This window comes from Malania oleifera, chromosome 5, assembly GCF_029873635.1.
Source record: "Malania oleifera isolate guangnan ecotype guangnan chromosome 5, ASM2987363v1, whole genome shotgun sequence".
NCBI classification, from domain to species: Eukaryota; Viridiplantae; Streptophyta; class Magnoliopsida; order Santalales; family Ximeniaceae; genus Malania; species Malania oleifera.
In genome coordinates this window covers 42,216,534-42,231,411 of record NC_080421.1, presented here as the reverse complement: position 1 = coordinate 42,231,411, position 14,878 = coordinate 42,216,534, and the positions used below count along the sequence as shown (strand labels likewise).

The window sequence follows — 14,878 nt, the reverse complement described above, 5'->3', positions numbered from 1 at the left end:
AATTTCAGGGAAAATACTATAAATCATTTCACATATAATTCACCTAGTATTTCAAAAAAATGCCTACTATAATTTATTCCCTTACCTGACTTACTGAGTTGCTCACAACGACACCCAATTTGCTCCTCAGTGTTCCCAACTCAAAAGCCTAAAAACCATATTTTTACCAAATTAATCACCTCATTTCCCACAACAATTTTAGTATAATACTGCCTACATTTCAAATACTCCAAACAACTCATAATACCCTTAAATCTCTTACTTACCCTGACTTTGGGATGGTACCCAAGTTTGGCCTAACCAACAAACTACTCTAGTAGACTTGAAGAGAATCTTCCCAAGAGTAGTGTGGTACCTTCTGATCATTGATCCGGGCTTTAACGAAGTCGAAATTATAGAGAGAAGGGGAGAGGGACAAGTTTTAGAGAGAGAGAAAAACGAGCCGCATGAAAATTTCGCTGAAATCCCGAGATTGGTGCTTTTATAAGGTGCGGATTCGTTGACGAGACACATCACCTCGTCGACGGGTCCATGAAGGAAGTTCGTCAACGAAATTCAGGCTTAACCAAACCTCTCTCGGTAAGTTCTCATCAACGAGACATGAGTCCCCGTCGAAGAGTCCAAGAAGATTGCTCGTCGATGAGCACTCAGCGTTCATCGATGAGACCTTGCTGAGTCCCCTTTTAAAAATCCTTTTCTCTCATTTTCCTTTATTATTTATTTTCTATAATTCTTTGGGTCTCTTCACTAGAGGTAAGCCAGCCATGGCTAAGTCCCGCCTTCGGGCCGCCCAACCTAGTCATGTGGGGTTATTACATGACGAGATGTATGAATGTCCAAGGGGAAGTTTCCATGTATGTGTATATATATATATATTTATTTATGATGATTTACGTATGGAGAAATTATTAAACCAAAGTATGTTTCGAGAAAATTATGTTTCCTCATATATATATATATATGTGTGTGTGTGTGTGTGTGTGTGTGTGTGAGTTCAGTTTTACTTGATTTATCAGTAAAAAGTTAATTGTTAAAAGGATATGTTTATGATATATTAAAAACTCATGTTGCCACACATTGATAATAATCTATTCCTTCTTACTAAGAGGTGTCTCATCCCATGATTTTATAACATTTTTTAGATGCCATGAGAAGATTAGCCAAAGTCAAAGTAGTGTAGAGGAAGCGTGAGTGGGATAGAAGGTTCTATTTAGAATAAATATTTAATTAAATTATGTTTTTGATGTATTTAGACTATTCTTTTAGGGATATGTAAATTGTGATGTTGGAAAGGATATTGTTGCTGTATTGGGATAATTTAGTACTCTGGTCATTATTATGGAGGTCTTTCGCTGTATGAAATATTTAGGTCATTTCAGGTGGTATCAGAGAAATTTTAAACGAAAATTTTCAGGTTGTCACATAGTGTGTCTCAAGGCGGGGACGTAGGTAAGAGGCTAAACCACATTAATATTGTTTGTCAAGCTTCATTTCCCTATACTCTTTCATTTATATATTGTGCATGATTTACATTCTATATATTGTGATATAATTTCTTGCATCTTACCAAGATTTATTATTTTGTAGGGAAAAGCAAAAATAAGCAAAAAAGCCTATTCACCCCCCTTCTAGACTCGACTTTAGGGCCAACACATATATTTTAAAGGTAGTAAAGAATCTACCTAAGTAGTTGGTTGGTAAGAACTATTACCTTGTGTGCTTGGAAGGTCGTAGCTTTTGGATGGTGGTGATCAGCACATATACTATCTTGTTTGTAGATGAGTAATTGAGCTTCATACATAAGAGGACCCTACTTAAGTAGTAGATTGTTTTTTGTGATCCTGCTTCTTTTTTTAAGAGGACCGAGCTTATTGCCTCCTTAGTAGCAACAAGGTACAGCAAAAGATAATCTTCAAGATGAGGCTTGGCCAAGAGAGGTATAGAGCTCAAGTATTCCTTTAGCTCATGAAATGACTTCTCTTGCTCATCTCCCCACCTGAATTTATTTACACTTCTTAAGGCTTTGAAGAAGGGTAGCCGTCTCTCTATCGATCTTACTATGGACAAATTATGGGTTGCAACTCTTCTTATTAGTTTTTGTGCATCTTTTTGGTACTTTGGGGAGTTCATATCCACGAAGGCTTAGATATTTTTAAAGTTTTCTTTAATTCATTTTTGGCTGACTATAAAACTAAGAAATTTCCCAAAGGCTATGCCAAAAGCGCACTTGGTCAGATTCAATTTCATTTGGTGTTTCATTAGCGCTGCAAAGACTACTTTAAGATGGTTGGGGTGATTGTCTGTCATGTTGCTGCTCACTAATATGTCATCAATGTAGGTTTCCATAGTTTTACTAAGCTCTTCTCAAACAAGTGATTAACCAACCTCTAGTACGTTGAGTCTGTGTTTTTGTTAAGCCCAAAAAGCATAACTTAATAGTAATGCAAGCGTGGATCTATAGAGAGGTAGCCTTCTCCGTATCTTTTGGATGCATCATGATTTGGTTATAGCCTAAGAAAGTGTCCATAAAGTTAAGAAGCTGATGTCCTACTATTGAAACCAACTGATCTATACAAGGTAATGGAAATCATCCTTTGGGCAGATCTTGTTTAGATTATGTAGTCTACGCAAGTCCTCCACTTGCCATGTAACTTCTTCACTAGGACTATGTTTTTATCCACTCTAGGTACTTGACCTCTAGAATGAATCCTACATATAAAATCTTCTTCACCACTTCATTTATTGCCTTATCTCGGTCTAGTGCAAATATCCTCTTCTTTTGTCAAATTGGTTTGTAGGTTGGTTCCATATTGAGCCGGTGTGAGATTATCTTTGGGTCGATTCATAACATATCGTCTGCTATCCAAGAAAATACGTCTTCGTGCCCCTATAACAGATGAATTAGCAACTCTCTTAATTTGGGAGCTAACTATATCCCAATTTTTTATTTCTTTCTTTAGTTTTTCCTCCAAAGATTGACTTTGGATTTTCCACAGGGTTTCCTTTCTTAAGGTTTCCACCATCTCGAATATCTAGATCTTCCACCACCAAAGTATCCATCGCTCAAGATTTTCCTTTTAGGGTTGTCCTGTAACACCACTGCGTTGTGACTTGATCCTATCACACCTAACCCACTCCCTAGTCCATTGGAAATTTGACAAGAAGATGTAGGTGGAAATGTTTGCTTGGATTGCATTTAAGCTCGCCCCCCCTAACATCATGTTATATATGGACGATTCATCTGCCAGTAGGAAATCCATCATTTTGGTTACTTATTGAGGGTTGGATCCCATAGCCATAGGAAATTGAACAATACCCACTGGTAAGACAACTTCTCCTCCAAAACCAACCAGAGGAGCTTTGGTAGGTTTCGACTGTCTCTTTGACATCTTCATTCCTTCTAAATCTGAGGTCAAGAGAATATACACTAAGCCTCTTCTATTCACAAGGACCCTCTACACACGATAATTCACAAGAACCAAGTTGATTTCTAGCACATCATTGTGTGGGGTTTGGATACCCTATAAATATGCTTTTACAAAAATAATTTCTTGCTCCTTCTTCTTTTTTGTGGTGGTGGCTTGTTATGAACTTGGAGGATTTGTCACGCATACCATTTTTTTTTGGCTAAACTACTTTCTCCCCCACTGGCCACTCCACATAATATAATAGAGACCTATCCTACTAAGGTCTCCTTCATTGTTTGCACCTTTCTTCCCTCTCCTCGGTTCCAAGCTATTCATCCTTCCTTTTTTCACATTGCACTCTAGCTAACCTCTTTGGACCACATTTTCCAAGAATCTTTTAAGGTGGACACAATCTTTAGTGTTGTGTTTGCGATTTTCTGGGTTGCAATACTTTGAATGATCTCTTCACTCTATAAGGGATTTTATTGGATTTGGAAATTAGATGAAATCATTGTATTGGATTTGCATTAGAACTTGAGCTTAGGCATGTTTATGGGAGTGGAATTTGAACTTGTATTCATGGTTGTCTCTCCTTCTAACTTTTTCCCTCCTAAGCATCGCCTAATCCCTTTGTGTTACTTTACTATGCACTTCAACCATCTGACTTTCTCTTCTTTGGTCTACCCCTTTATTTCTTCATCAACATCATCTCTTCTATATTTATGTACTTTTATGCTTTCATGGTAAGTTTTCCTATGTTTATCGATGCTTTTTTTCCTATAGATTAAAGGAATCGACCCAATTTTAGAGCATTGATGAGTGCTACTATTGCTACTTCTAAATTTAGGTTTCTTACCTCCAATGTTGTCGCGGTGAAATACCTTATGAAATCTTTTAGAGACTCAACATCTCCTTGAACTTAATTCATAAAGCTAGAAAGAGTTCTCGTCATCTTCTTGCTGTTGACTAAGTGGTCTTCGAACTTTTTGCTAAATTTAGTGAAATTGCTAATCATGTGAGATTTGAGGCTTTGATGCCAAGATTGGCCAGAGCCCTTTAATTTGGTCACAAAGGCTCGACACATAATTGGGTCTAAGACCCTTTAAAGGAGCATGAGTTATTTGAAGTTGTTGAGGTGGTTAATAGGTTCTCTAGTTCCATTGTAGGATTCAACTTATGACTTTTTGAGCTTTGTAGGCGAGGGTGTTTCCAAAACCTAGTGAATGGTGGATCTATCCACTCTGTGCCTAGCAATTCTAGCTCTATTTCCTTTCATGCTTCTTCTTGGCCATTTTATTGAATTGTTCGTTCATTTCTTTGAACCATTCACTCATGGAGGAAGAATGACCTACAACTATACTCGTTTCATCAAATGATCCCTCCATTAGAATAGTAACCACTGGAGGAACTGGGCTGCTAGACAACTTTTCTTCTTCCATAGGAAGAGTGGTGGGTATATGTGCACAGGTAGTGGTGTCTACTAGTTTTGGAAGATTTCCTCGAGGATTCCTTTAATTCCTTGTTAAAAAGGTGGTGAATTGGTCGTGGGTGGCTGGTTCTGATGGCGAGGGTGACAGGGGACTGCCTACCACTCAACCTTAAGTGATTTAACCGAGAGGTTGGTTTGCTCTTTGTAAGCAATCTTCTTTAACCTTGTTGGTGGCATGTTCAGCATTGTGGAATGATTACGCTGTCCCCAACAGAGTTTCTAATTCTGTTCGTGTTAAAAAATGGATCGTTGCGTCAAATATTGATAGAATGGAAGGTTGATGAAGACTCATCATCACCTTTAAGATCTACAAGATGAAAAATAGGTCATTGTGAGGCTTTGGTGGCCTTCATGAGATCTTTTTGATGCCTAAGTTAGTAAATAAGTTTAGAGAAATGAAAATGAGAGATTTTTTTGAAAAAAAAAGAAGAAGATTTTTGAGTTTGATTGTGTGTACTTACCCTTCTGAGAATGATTCTCCTTTATGGCTTGATTCCTTATGGCTTAACTTCCCTAAGACATGAATACCTCACTCAGGATGTGGATGTTTATTGATAGGTTGGCAAACAACCATATATGTATACAACTGTCTAGGTGGTTATTTTAGTAGATGGTTCTCACTTGTCCCACTTTTTAGTTAATTGCCTTGTGGGGGTATGGTTGTTCTACGCTTGAGGTTAGTTGGTTTGTTCGCCCATGTGCTTTGCATATGGATAACTTGTGGATGACTTGGTTAGAGCATGTATGCTCATCCATGAGCTTAGCATATGGAAGACCTTCTATTAGCTTAATTTTAAAACGAAGATATTAGAGGAAATTTAGGGCCCCACACCTGCCCTAATTTTAATGGTTTTTATCAATTTAAATTAAGGTTAATATTAGGGGTGCACACGGTTCGGTTTTGGCCAGAACCGAAAATTGAACCGAAATTTTCAGTTTTGGGATTTCCAAATCGAAACCGAAACCGAATTGAAATTATGCTTTAATTGAAAACCAAAAATTTGACGGTTCGGTTGCGGTTTTTCGGTTTTAAACCGATTTTTTTTATAAAAAGAATAACCTTACAGGCTACAACAGCAGCACTAGGACGCAGGTGGTGCTCTGATATGAAGAACTGAAGACATGGGAGCTAGGACAGAAGCAGAGCCGTAGGCGCACGGTGGACGCACGGCGCAACAGAGACGAGACTCGAGAGAGTGAGTCTGTGAGACTGTGAGAGTGATGAGTGAGAGTCTGAGAGACGACTTAGACAAGGCCTGACGAGTGACGATGGACGCACGACACAACGAAGTCACAGACTCACAGCGAGAGGTGAGAGTCGAGAAGAGAAGAAGAAAAATGAGGAAGGAGGAGGAGGAGGAGGCGGAGGCGAAGGCGGGAGGCACGCACGGTGGACGACACACAACTGGCTGACGGAGTCACAGACTCACAGGCTCACAGCGAGAGCCAAGAAGATCAGAAGAGAAGAAGAAAAATGAGGAAGGAGGAGGAGGGGGAGGCACATTGGCCGGCGGCCGCTGCGCACGCACGCCGCTCACAAACTCACAGTAAAGAACTGAGGAATGAGGATTGAGGAAGAAGAAGAGGAGGCGGGAGGGGGGAGGCGGCGTGAAATTGAATCAATTGATTGAAAATTGAAAAAGGTGAAAAGTGAGAAGGTGAAAACTGAAAAGTGAAAATATATAATTTAAACTAAAAGCCTAAGCACATGTGTTACCGTGTCCGTGTATATATAATTATATATATGTAAATCGGTTTTTCGATTTTGTTGGTTCGGTTTCAACTTAAAATTGAAACCGAAACTGAATATTTTTATTTTTGTAAACCGCAACCGACACCGAAAACCGAAAAACCGAACCGTTTATGATTTCGGTTGCGGTTTTCGGTAATTTTTGTACACCCCTATATCAATTGTTTTATTTATTTATTTATTTATTTTTTTGAATTACGCACTGGGTATCCACACGTCCGTTTTACGGTCCACGTGACTAATCCTGCGCCCCTTGAAGTTAACCCCACAACTCCAAAGGGAGGGTAAATTCAGGAGTCCAGGGGCGGAAACAAGTCCAGGAAGGTTTGAACACCTGACCTCATGAAAGGCACTCTTACAACCCACACTACCACCTGAACCACACCCTGGGGGTCAATTGTTTTATTTATTTATTTAGAGAGAGAGAGAGAGAGATGGTGCAACTACGGAACTGAATACTTAAAACGGCAGCGTTTTGTGGAGATGTTTCCTCTGTTTACATTGGCGACTTTTCAGTTCTCTCAGCTCCGTTAACCTCTCTCTCTCTCTCTGCCTCAGCTGAATTGCTAGAATGAGTCCACCTCGCCGACTCTCCATTTTTGCATGCCTCATCCTCCTCCTACACGAAGCTCCGCCGACAACCGCCTTGAGCGGCGAGGATTTCACCGGCGGCTATTCCAAGCTCTCAGGCATCATAATCCCCGGCTTCGCCTCCACTCAGCTTCGAGCATGGTCCGTCCTGGACTGTCCTTACTCGCCTCTCGACTTCAACCCTCTCGACCTCGTCTGGCTAGATACAACCAAAGTAAGCTCTCTACCCTCCCTCTTAGCTCCTTTCCCTGTGTTGATTTGATCACGCAATCATATATTTTTACTTGTCTCCTCAATTCTTGTTATATGAGTACATTTGTATTTGAAATTTAGTTGTTCATTGTGGATTTTGTATTTGATTGTTTGCTCCTGTCATTGCTTTCTTTTTATTTGAGGTGTTTGGTTCCTCTCTTTCTCTGCGGGCCAGTTCACCATCTTTATCTTTGTTTTTTCGTGAAAGGTCAATTCACCATCATTATCATAACCGCCTTCTCCTTCTTCTGCACGTACGTTTTCAGTTTATCAATGAATGTTAACGAATATATTTTACCAGATACGACTACATTAGGTTCCTTCTGGTTCTGTGAAAGGATGGAGATGCGTACTTTTACCAAACGAATGTGAAAGAGGAAAGAAAAGGAAGAAAAAAAAAGGAAGAGGAATACTAATTTGGAATCTTTTATAATTTTTTTTTTTTTTTTGGAAGGGGACAGGGGATGGTGGGGCGCATTGTGGAAGCTCAAACACAAGCTGCAAGGAAAAAGAAAGACAAAAGATAACCGTGTCTACAAAAAAAAAAAAAGGGTTCACAAAAAGAGGAGCCAGCTCAAAGGCAATTACTTTTTCCTAGTTAGAGAATCCACCAAGAAGTTGGTCCAATGAGGAATACAGCTGAATTTGTTACTTTTATCCCCACCAATCACCACTTCTTTTTGATTGACATTAGTCGATAATTTTAGAAAGGCTTATAATTCTTTTTGCTGGGGAGGCTGGTGAATGTATCTTCAGGGACCAAAGGTGCCAATCCCAGCCAACAAAATGAAATGTGCTGGTGCACAATGTTGCTGTATGGTTTTAGATAAAAAAAAATTTTCATTAAAGACTAAAACAAGTACAAGAGATGAAGGATAAGACATCCTATGCAAATAAACTAATTACAATAATGTCACCTTTCAATTTATTTGAAAATAAGACAGCAGTAACCCCCAAAGATCCCAAAATAGTGTGCCTAGAAAGAAGCAAGAAAAATAACTCTATCCAAATGCAAGAATGGAGAGGTCATTTGAAACAATGTTGCTATATAGACATGTTAAAAATGTCCGTTAGGACTACTCTAGAAAGCCCAGTGCATGCTCATGGTGAAATAGTAGTCGTATGAACTGGGAGTGGTGTTTTGCAAGGAAGTGGAGAAATAATAAACTCTTAGGTGTATGGCCTAAGAAATGTATTTTTAAGTTTCTAATAATGAGGGTGAGGTTTTGTCGTGATTAAAGCAAGTTTTTATCAAGGTTCTTTGCAACACGTTCTTAATTCAATGTTTTGAGACAAACGTGTCAACTTGAAAGGAGGTTTCTATATCTAAGGGTGGAACCATAATAGTGAACATCTCTCTTTGAGTTGTTCAGTATGAAATAACCCTTTTACCTTGCCTCCACATAGTCGAAATCGCGGCAATTGTTGACAATCCAAGGTACTTGGCCCCTAGACTTTGGAGGATGTAGGGATCGACTTTGACATAGAACGTTGCACATAAGGTAGAGTTGGAAGCTAATATCCCTAGTTGATCCTTCTACTATGGAGGAGGTCATAGGTTTCGACTTTTTTATTGGCCACCATGGCAACACCCCGACAAACTGGGTTCTTTGAGGAAGTCGCTTTATGGATTCAAATAGCTTCTTTCTTTCTTTCACTTCTTTTTTTGGTTCCCTTTTTGGGTTAGGATTGGGGGTGGTGGTGTTGAGTGATGAGCAGTACAATTATAGAGGGGAGAAAGAGTTGCAAAAGAAGCTATTGGATTGAGGTTCCCAAATCATAGTCTTGAAAAGAAGAGAAGGTAGGCATCTCAATTAGTTAAGAAGAGAATCAATTTCCTATTTATATCATATCATACGTGAGTTGAAATTTTAACTTTGTCAATGCCTATTGGATTGGCTTATTTATGGTGTGAAAGCATTCAAGTATCATTACTAGCAACCCCTTCAGATCCTTGACTGTGCAAAGACTTGGTATAAATTTAATTTGTTTAAGGAAGTATTTTTCCCTGTAGATCTAGAAAAAAGGTAAATCTCTATGATCTTTTGAGTAAAGAACTATTGAGACCAACAGACAATTTTGTAAAAACTAGCTTTGGTCAAAACAAATGGAGCCTGAAGTTATTTTAATGTAGATGTGGAAATTCTTTGGTGATATTTTTGCATACTTTTTGAATAAATCCTTTATTTACTACAATGAACACCCATATGACCTTAAAGTGCCTTAAGGTTTGGTAGAGTGGACTTATTAGTGAAGCTACTGCTTGATGAAATGTTGAGGTTCATGTTTATTTGTGCTGTTCTTCTAGAGTAATATTCTATATAGTGGTGCTAGTTTACAGATTTATCTTTATTTTCCACTTAAATATGTCAGCTTTATAGCAAGGGAAGAAGATCTGGTTTGCCAAGGTCTTCATCATCACATAGATTGTGAGGGCTTTTGTTGTTGTGTCATGTTCATCATGGTATGGTTGTCTACAAGGTCTTAAATTTCGATTTTGACTCAAATTTTGAAGCTCAAAAGTACATAAATTTCGTTGGAAATTTTGACTTCGATGTCAATTTTAATTTCGATTTGAAAAAGTAATGGAAATTAGTAGTAAATTATGGAATTCTTTCATAAAACTTTAGAAATAGTTAATAGACGTAATAACATAAGTTTTAGGACTAATATATTACAAGTTAAATGCATCTATGTTGTGTATGAGGGGAAAAGTTGTAATATAATTTGTGTATTAGATAATGTGCATTAAAAATATTTAGTTAATACAAATGAAATTCCTAAATGATTTAAATATTATTTATTATACAAATAGTGATAATTTAGACATGAATGCTTAGATAAAAAATGTTGTTGTAAGTTTATTTTTTCATATAATTTCAAAATCCCTTGTAATAATCTTTTTGTTTCAATAAAAAAATAAAATAAATTCAGAGAGAAATTTCACTTCGCTCCTAAATCTCTCATTTGAATTCAGAGGAAATTTCATTTTATAGTTAAAATTTCGACAAGTTTCACTAAAATTTCGAGATTTCAATAAATTTCGAATGATTTGTTGAAATTTCGATGGAAATTATGTAAAATGGAAATCGATTGCCATTTCGATTTTGAGGGTGATGGAAATCGTAAATTTCAATGGAAATTTTGAAAATTTTGTGGAAATTTCAGACCTTGGTTATCTATACTAACAATTACTACTTTTGAGAGCTCTAGGTTTATTTGTATTTTCTACGCTCCAACAACTAGGTTTGTTTTATAGAACTGAGAAAGCACTAAGGATGCATTTTTTGCTTCTAAGTGGAGGAAATTCAGTCCTTTAACTGAATACTTTGGCCATTTTAAGTTCCCAATGTGTTATTTAATGAACTAAATGGAGGAACTGCTAGAAATGTTGAGTGTTATTTTTTTTTTTGGCACTTTTATGGTTATCAAAAAAGTTTTAAAGGCTGGCTTAGCATATGCCAAACTATGCCATGAGAGCCCAGTTTTTCCTGTGTTCCTGCTCCATATAGGTCTTGTCTTGTTTTAGCTTATATTTTTTCAAACTTTAGCCATGGCTTGAAATAGTTATGTTTTGGTCAACATTCATTGTGATCAACTAATTTAAATGGCTCATTTTAGATGGCATAGTTTTCATGGTCCTTAGTCCTTACTGCCTGTATTAACTGTATTATTGTTATTCTTGTCTTATCAGGAGCTAGAGAATCAAAGTTGCAGTGTTTTTTCTTTTCTTTTTCATTCCTAGTTTTTGTGTTTGAAATAAAAGGTGCTGATGTTGTCAAAAGGAGTTAATATTGTCTTATAATAGTTGGTCTCAGTATACCATATTCACGTGTCTTGCAGCTTATTTCTGCAGTGAATTGTTGGCTTAAATGCTTGGCGCTGGATCCGTACAATCAAACAGATCACCCTGAGTGCAAGTCACGACCTGATAGTGGTCTTTCTGCAATCACTGAACTTGATCCAGGTTATATAACAGGTATTCTACTCAATTTTTTTCCTGTTTTCATCATTTTTGTGTTCTATTAGTATCCTTCATTCCTTCTCTATCTCTCTCTCTCTCTCTCTCTCTCACACACACACACACACACACACACACAGAAGGTAAAGCTGAACTGATCCCCACCCCCACTCCATGCACAATTTTTTTTTTTTTTCTGTGTGCATCCATTCCCCTAAACCATCTTGAACCACACACACACACAAAAAGGCAGTGCTCCGCTGATGCCTAATCCTCAGTGATCACCACTGGCGCCTTCATCATGTTTTTTTTGGGTGTGATTGTTCCCCCTATCATCTCCCACCATCATCACCCAAAATTTTTGAAACTTTAATTTTTATTATATAGCTTTAGTTAAAATTTTCTTAGCAATACAAAAATAGGATTTAATTTCTGATTCAGGGATATTTTTGAAATGAAACTTGTTTTTGAGCGAATTTGATTCTGAAAACAAAATTGAGTGTTTGTGAAGATTGGAGGTTATGTTTAAGATAAACATGTGCATTCTGTTCTTATTTGTTTATTTTGTGTCTGAAGTGTTCCTCTAATTCATAGCTATGTGAAATCCTGGTTGTCATATGGAAGAGATTTTAAATCTCAAATACCTAAAACTGCTGTCTTCGTTATTTCCCTGTGGCAAAGAGACGTGAAGTTGTGGCATAGCTATTAGTTTTTTCACCCGGGTACTTTATTTTCCTTGTCTATTAGCGTGACTGTCATCATTTTATTTTAAATTTTCATATGCATGCCTATCTCTGCAAATGTGCAGTTGTTACTTCTTTTTTGTTCTGCAAATTAGAAAGTTATCATGTCTCTTCATGAAGGACTACTGACTTGATTTTCAAATTTTAGAAATATTCTGACTAATTGTTAGGAAATGAACCTATTGCTGAATCATTTCCAAATTTTTCATCTTTATTGAGAGAAGTTCTACCAACCATTTTCTTGATGTATGAGTTTGATTTGCGGGTGTGGCATGCTTACTCTGCCCTGAGAATTACCATTATCTGAAGAATGATCCGTGGCATGCAGGTCCTCTGTCTTCAGTATGGAAGGAATGGATTAAGTGGTGCATTGAGTTTGGTATTGAGGCTAATGCAATCCTTGCTGCTCCATATGATTGGAGATTGTCACCATCAGTGCTTGAGGAACGAGACCTTTACTTTCACAAACTAAAGTTTGTCCTATTTATACTTCCTATACATCTCCATGAATAATGTCGTTTTTGTCTACGATGCATGTTTCTGGATAGACTGCTTCATTACCATAGAATTGCCTTTCTATGAAGCTTTCTTAATGAGTTAAACATACTGTAAGTGAATATTTTCCTTTTCATGATGACTCAATGCCACAAGTTTTCCTATGTGATTGTTGTTGGTTTTTAGAGTTGCAACATTGATAACAAGAAAGGACTAATAATATTTCTGTTAGTGCAGTAAAATTACTAGCTCAAATCAATGTGAAAACTTTGAGAAACACACTCAAATTGTTGATTTCTACTCAAGCATTGGCTACCGTTTGGGACACTGAAATATTATTCAGGAAATATGATGCAGGATAGATAACATGGTTAAATAAATATGATTGACTATTGAAGCCTCAATTGAAGACTCTGGGTGGCATGACCAACAAAGGGCCTTTTTGCCTCAAAGGAAAATGCCATCATTGAGTAGGATGAAGAAATAAGTAGCTGTTTATTTTGTATTCTGTTATTCTGTTATTAATTTATTTAGGATTACTTCTTTTATCTTCTTAAGTTGGTGGCTCTAGTTTTATTAGGCCAAAAGGCTGAAAAAGCCTGTGTAGTATATTATTTTAAGCAGAGTGTATCTTCTGGACTCTTGAGAATTGTGTGAGTGCTTCTTGGTGATCCCTTGCAAGGATAGCCACTTTATTTTCTCTTGTTCCTTCTTCTTTTCTATAACTCACATGTGCGCCGTCAATTATAGTTCTTTGGTGAGCCTCTGATTTATACTTTGTAGTTTAACTGATTTGAATTGAGAAAAGATGTTGGACTGGAATTTCTCTTTCTTTTGTTGGCATTATTGGCATAAGTTTGAATCACAATTATTATATTGATGCTTTTGAGTCCTGATTCTTCGCCTAGCAGCATCACTTTCTTTTTCCTTTTCTTTTTCTTTTTATTTTTTTATATATTTTCCACTCCTTTTTGTTTTTTTTTTATTGACCAATAACCCAGCACTGATTTTTTTTTTTTGGCAGGGTGTTATATTTGCCCTATGCTATTATGTTTGCCCTCTAGTAAATATTTTGCAAGATCTTATTGTCTTATAGTATCTTTTGTTTCTATTACCCATCCGCCAAGAGATTTTATAAATAAATAAAGATCTTTGGTATCATCTTATACTGAGATGTAGGTTAAGACCAATAAGCTTATTCGAGATTTCACTATCAACCCTTTGGCTTAAAAAAAGAAATCATTCTCGATAAAGTTGATTGATTAGGATCAAATTGTATTCCTTAGGAGCTGTACATGCACCTTTTGATGCATGCAATTCAAAAAAAATTGCGAAAAAAATCAATGTATAGATTCCAACCCTCTTTTTTCATAGCGAGTTCTTTCGCATCTCTAATGAAGTTTTCTTCCATCTTTCAAGAAAAATGAGTTTTAGCCCCCTTCCTTAGAACCCATAATATAACCATAATATTAATAATATAAAAAGAATGCCCTAAACTTATCGGACTAACTTCTCATTGATATATTGTTTCATTGACCAAATTATGATGTCATTTTCTTGTTCCCAAATGGGTCTCCTCAATTTTTTTAGGTTTATGCTCTACTTTGAGTAAAGATTTGCCCAATTTCAATTTGCATAAATAGGACAAATATCTCCAATACCACTTCTTTTTGCTTTCCTACGACTTTTTTTTTTGGTTCAATGCATTTCTTTCATTCATGCCTTTCGCCAAATATTTGACGTATTTGTTATATTATTCGATTGATTAAGAATTTGAGATCACTCCTATTATAATTAGATTAAATTAGAAATAATAATATAAATAGGAATTGTTTATGATACAAGCAGTAATCATAGATATATTGGCAATTGGGTTTTTTTTTTTAAATAGACAGAGCCTAGATACTTCATTTTATTGGTCCGACTAAGCCAACCATAAATTAATTTAATTGAAATTAATTATATTAATCTGGATACCCCCCAAAATGGATCTAATTATACTTCACGCTCCCAATTGTTTTTTTTTTTTTTGACGATTCAATCAATCTTTGTGAGGTGAAACAGAGGATATCTCGATTAGGCAGGTGAATGGGGAAATCTCATATGACCCAATATATTTCACAAGCTGCACTATATGTCAACCCAAGTTGCATATTCCTCTCTGGGGATTCGAGAAGGTACTTTTGGAAC

The 14,878-nt window shown here is 36.7% G+C and overlaps 1 protein-coding gene across 7 annotated transcripts in view; it reads left to right on the top strand.

Moving 5' to 3' along the window:
* The first annotated feature begins 7,160 nt into the window (after positions 1-7,160).
* Positions 7,161-14,878, top strand: part of LOC131155781 (phospholipid--sterol O-acyltransferase) — an 85,868-nt gene continuing 78,150 nt past the window's right edge. For 5 of the 7 annotated variants that reach the window (XR_009136894.1, XR_009136895.1, XR_009136896.1 and 2 more), the window contains exons 1-3: positions 7,161-7,451; positions 11,333-11,468; positions 12,522-12,666. Coding sequence is in view for 1 of the 7 variants with exons in the window: in XM_058109179.1 (XP_057965162.1) it covers positions 7,218-7,451; positions 11,333-11,468; positions 12,522-12,666 (515 nt within the window). In the remaining 6 variants the exon portion in view is untranslated. The remainder of the gene's footprint in view (positions 7,452-11,332; positions 11,469-12,521; positions 12,667-14,878) is intronic. The other 2 variants (XR_009136898.1, XR_009136899.1) reach the window with 1 other exon arrangement.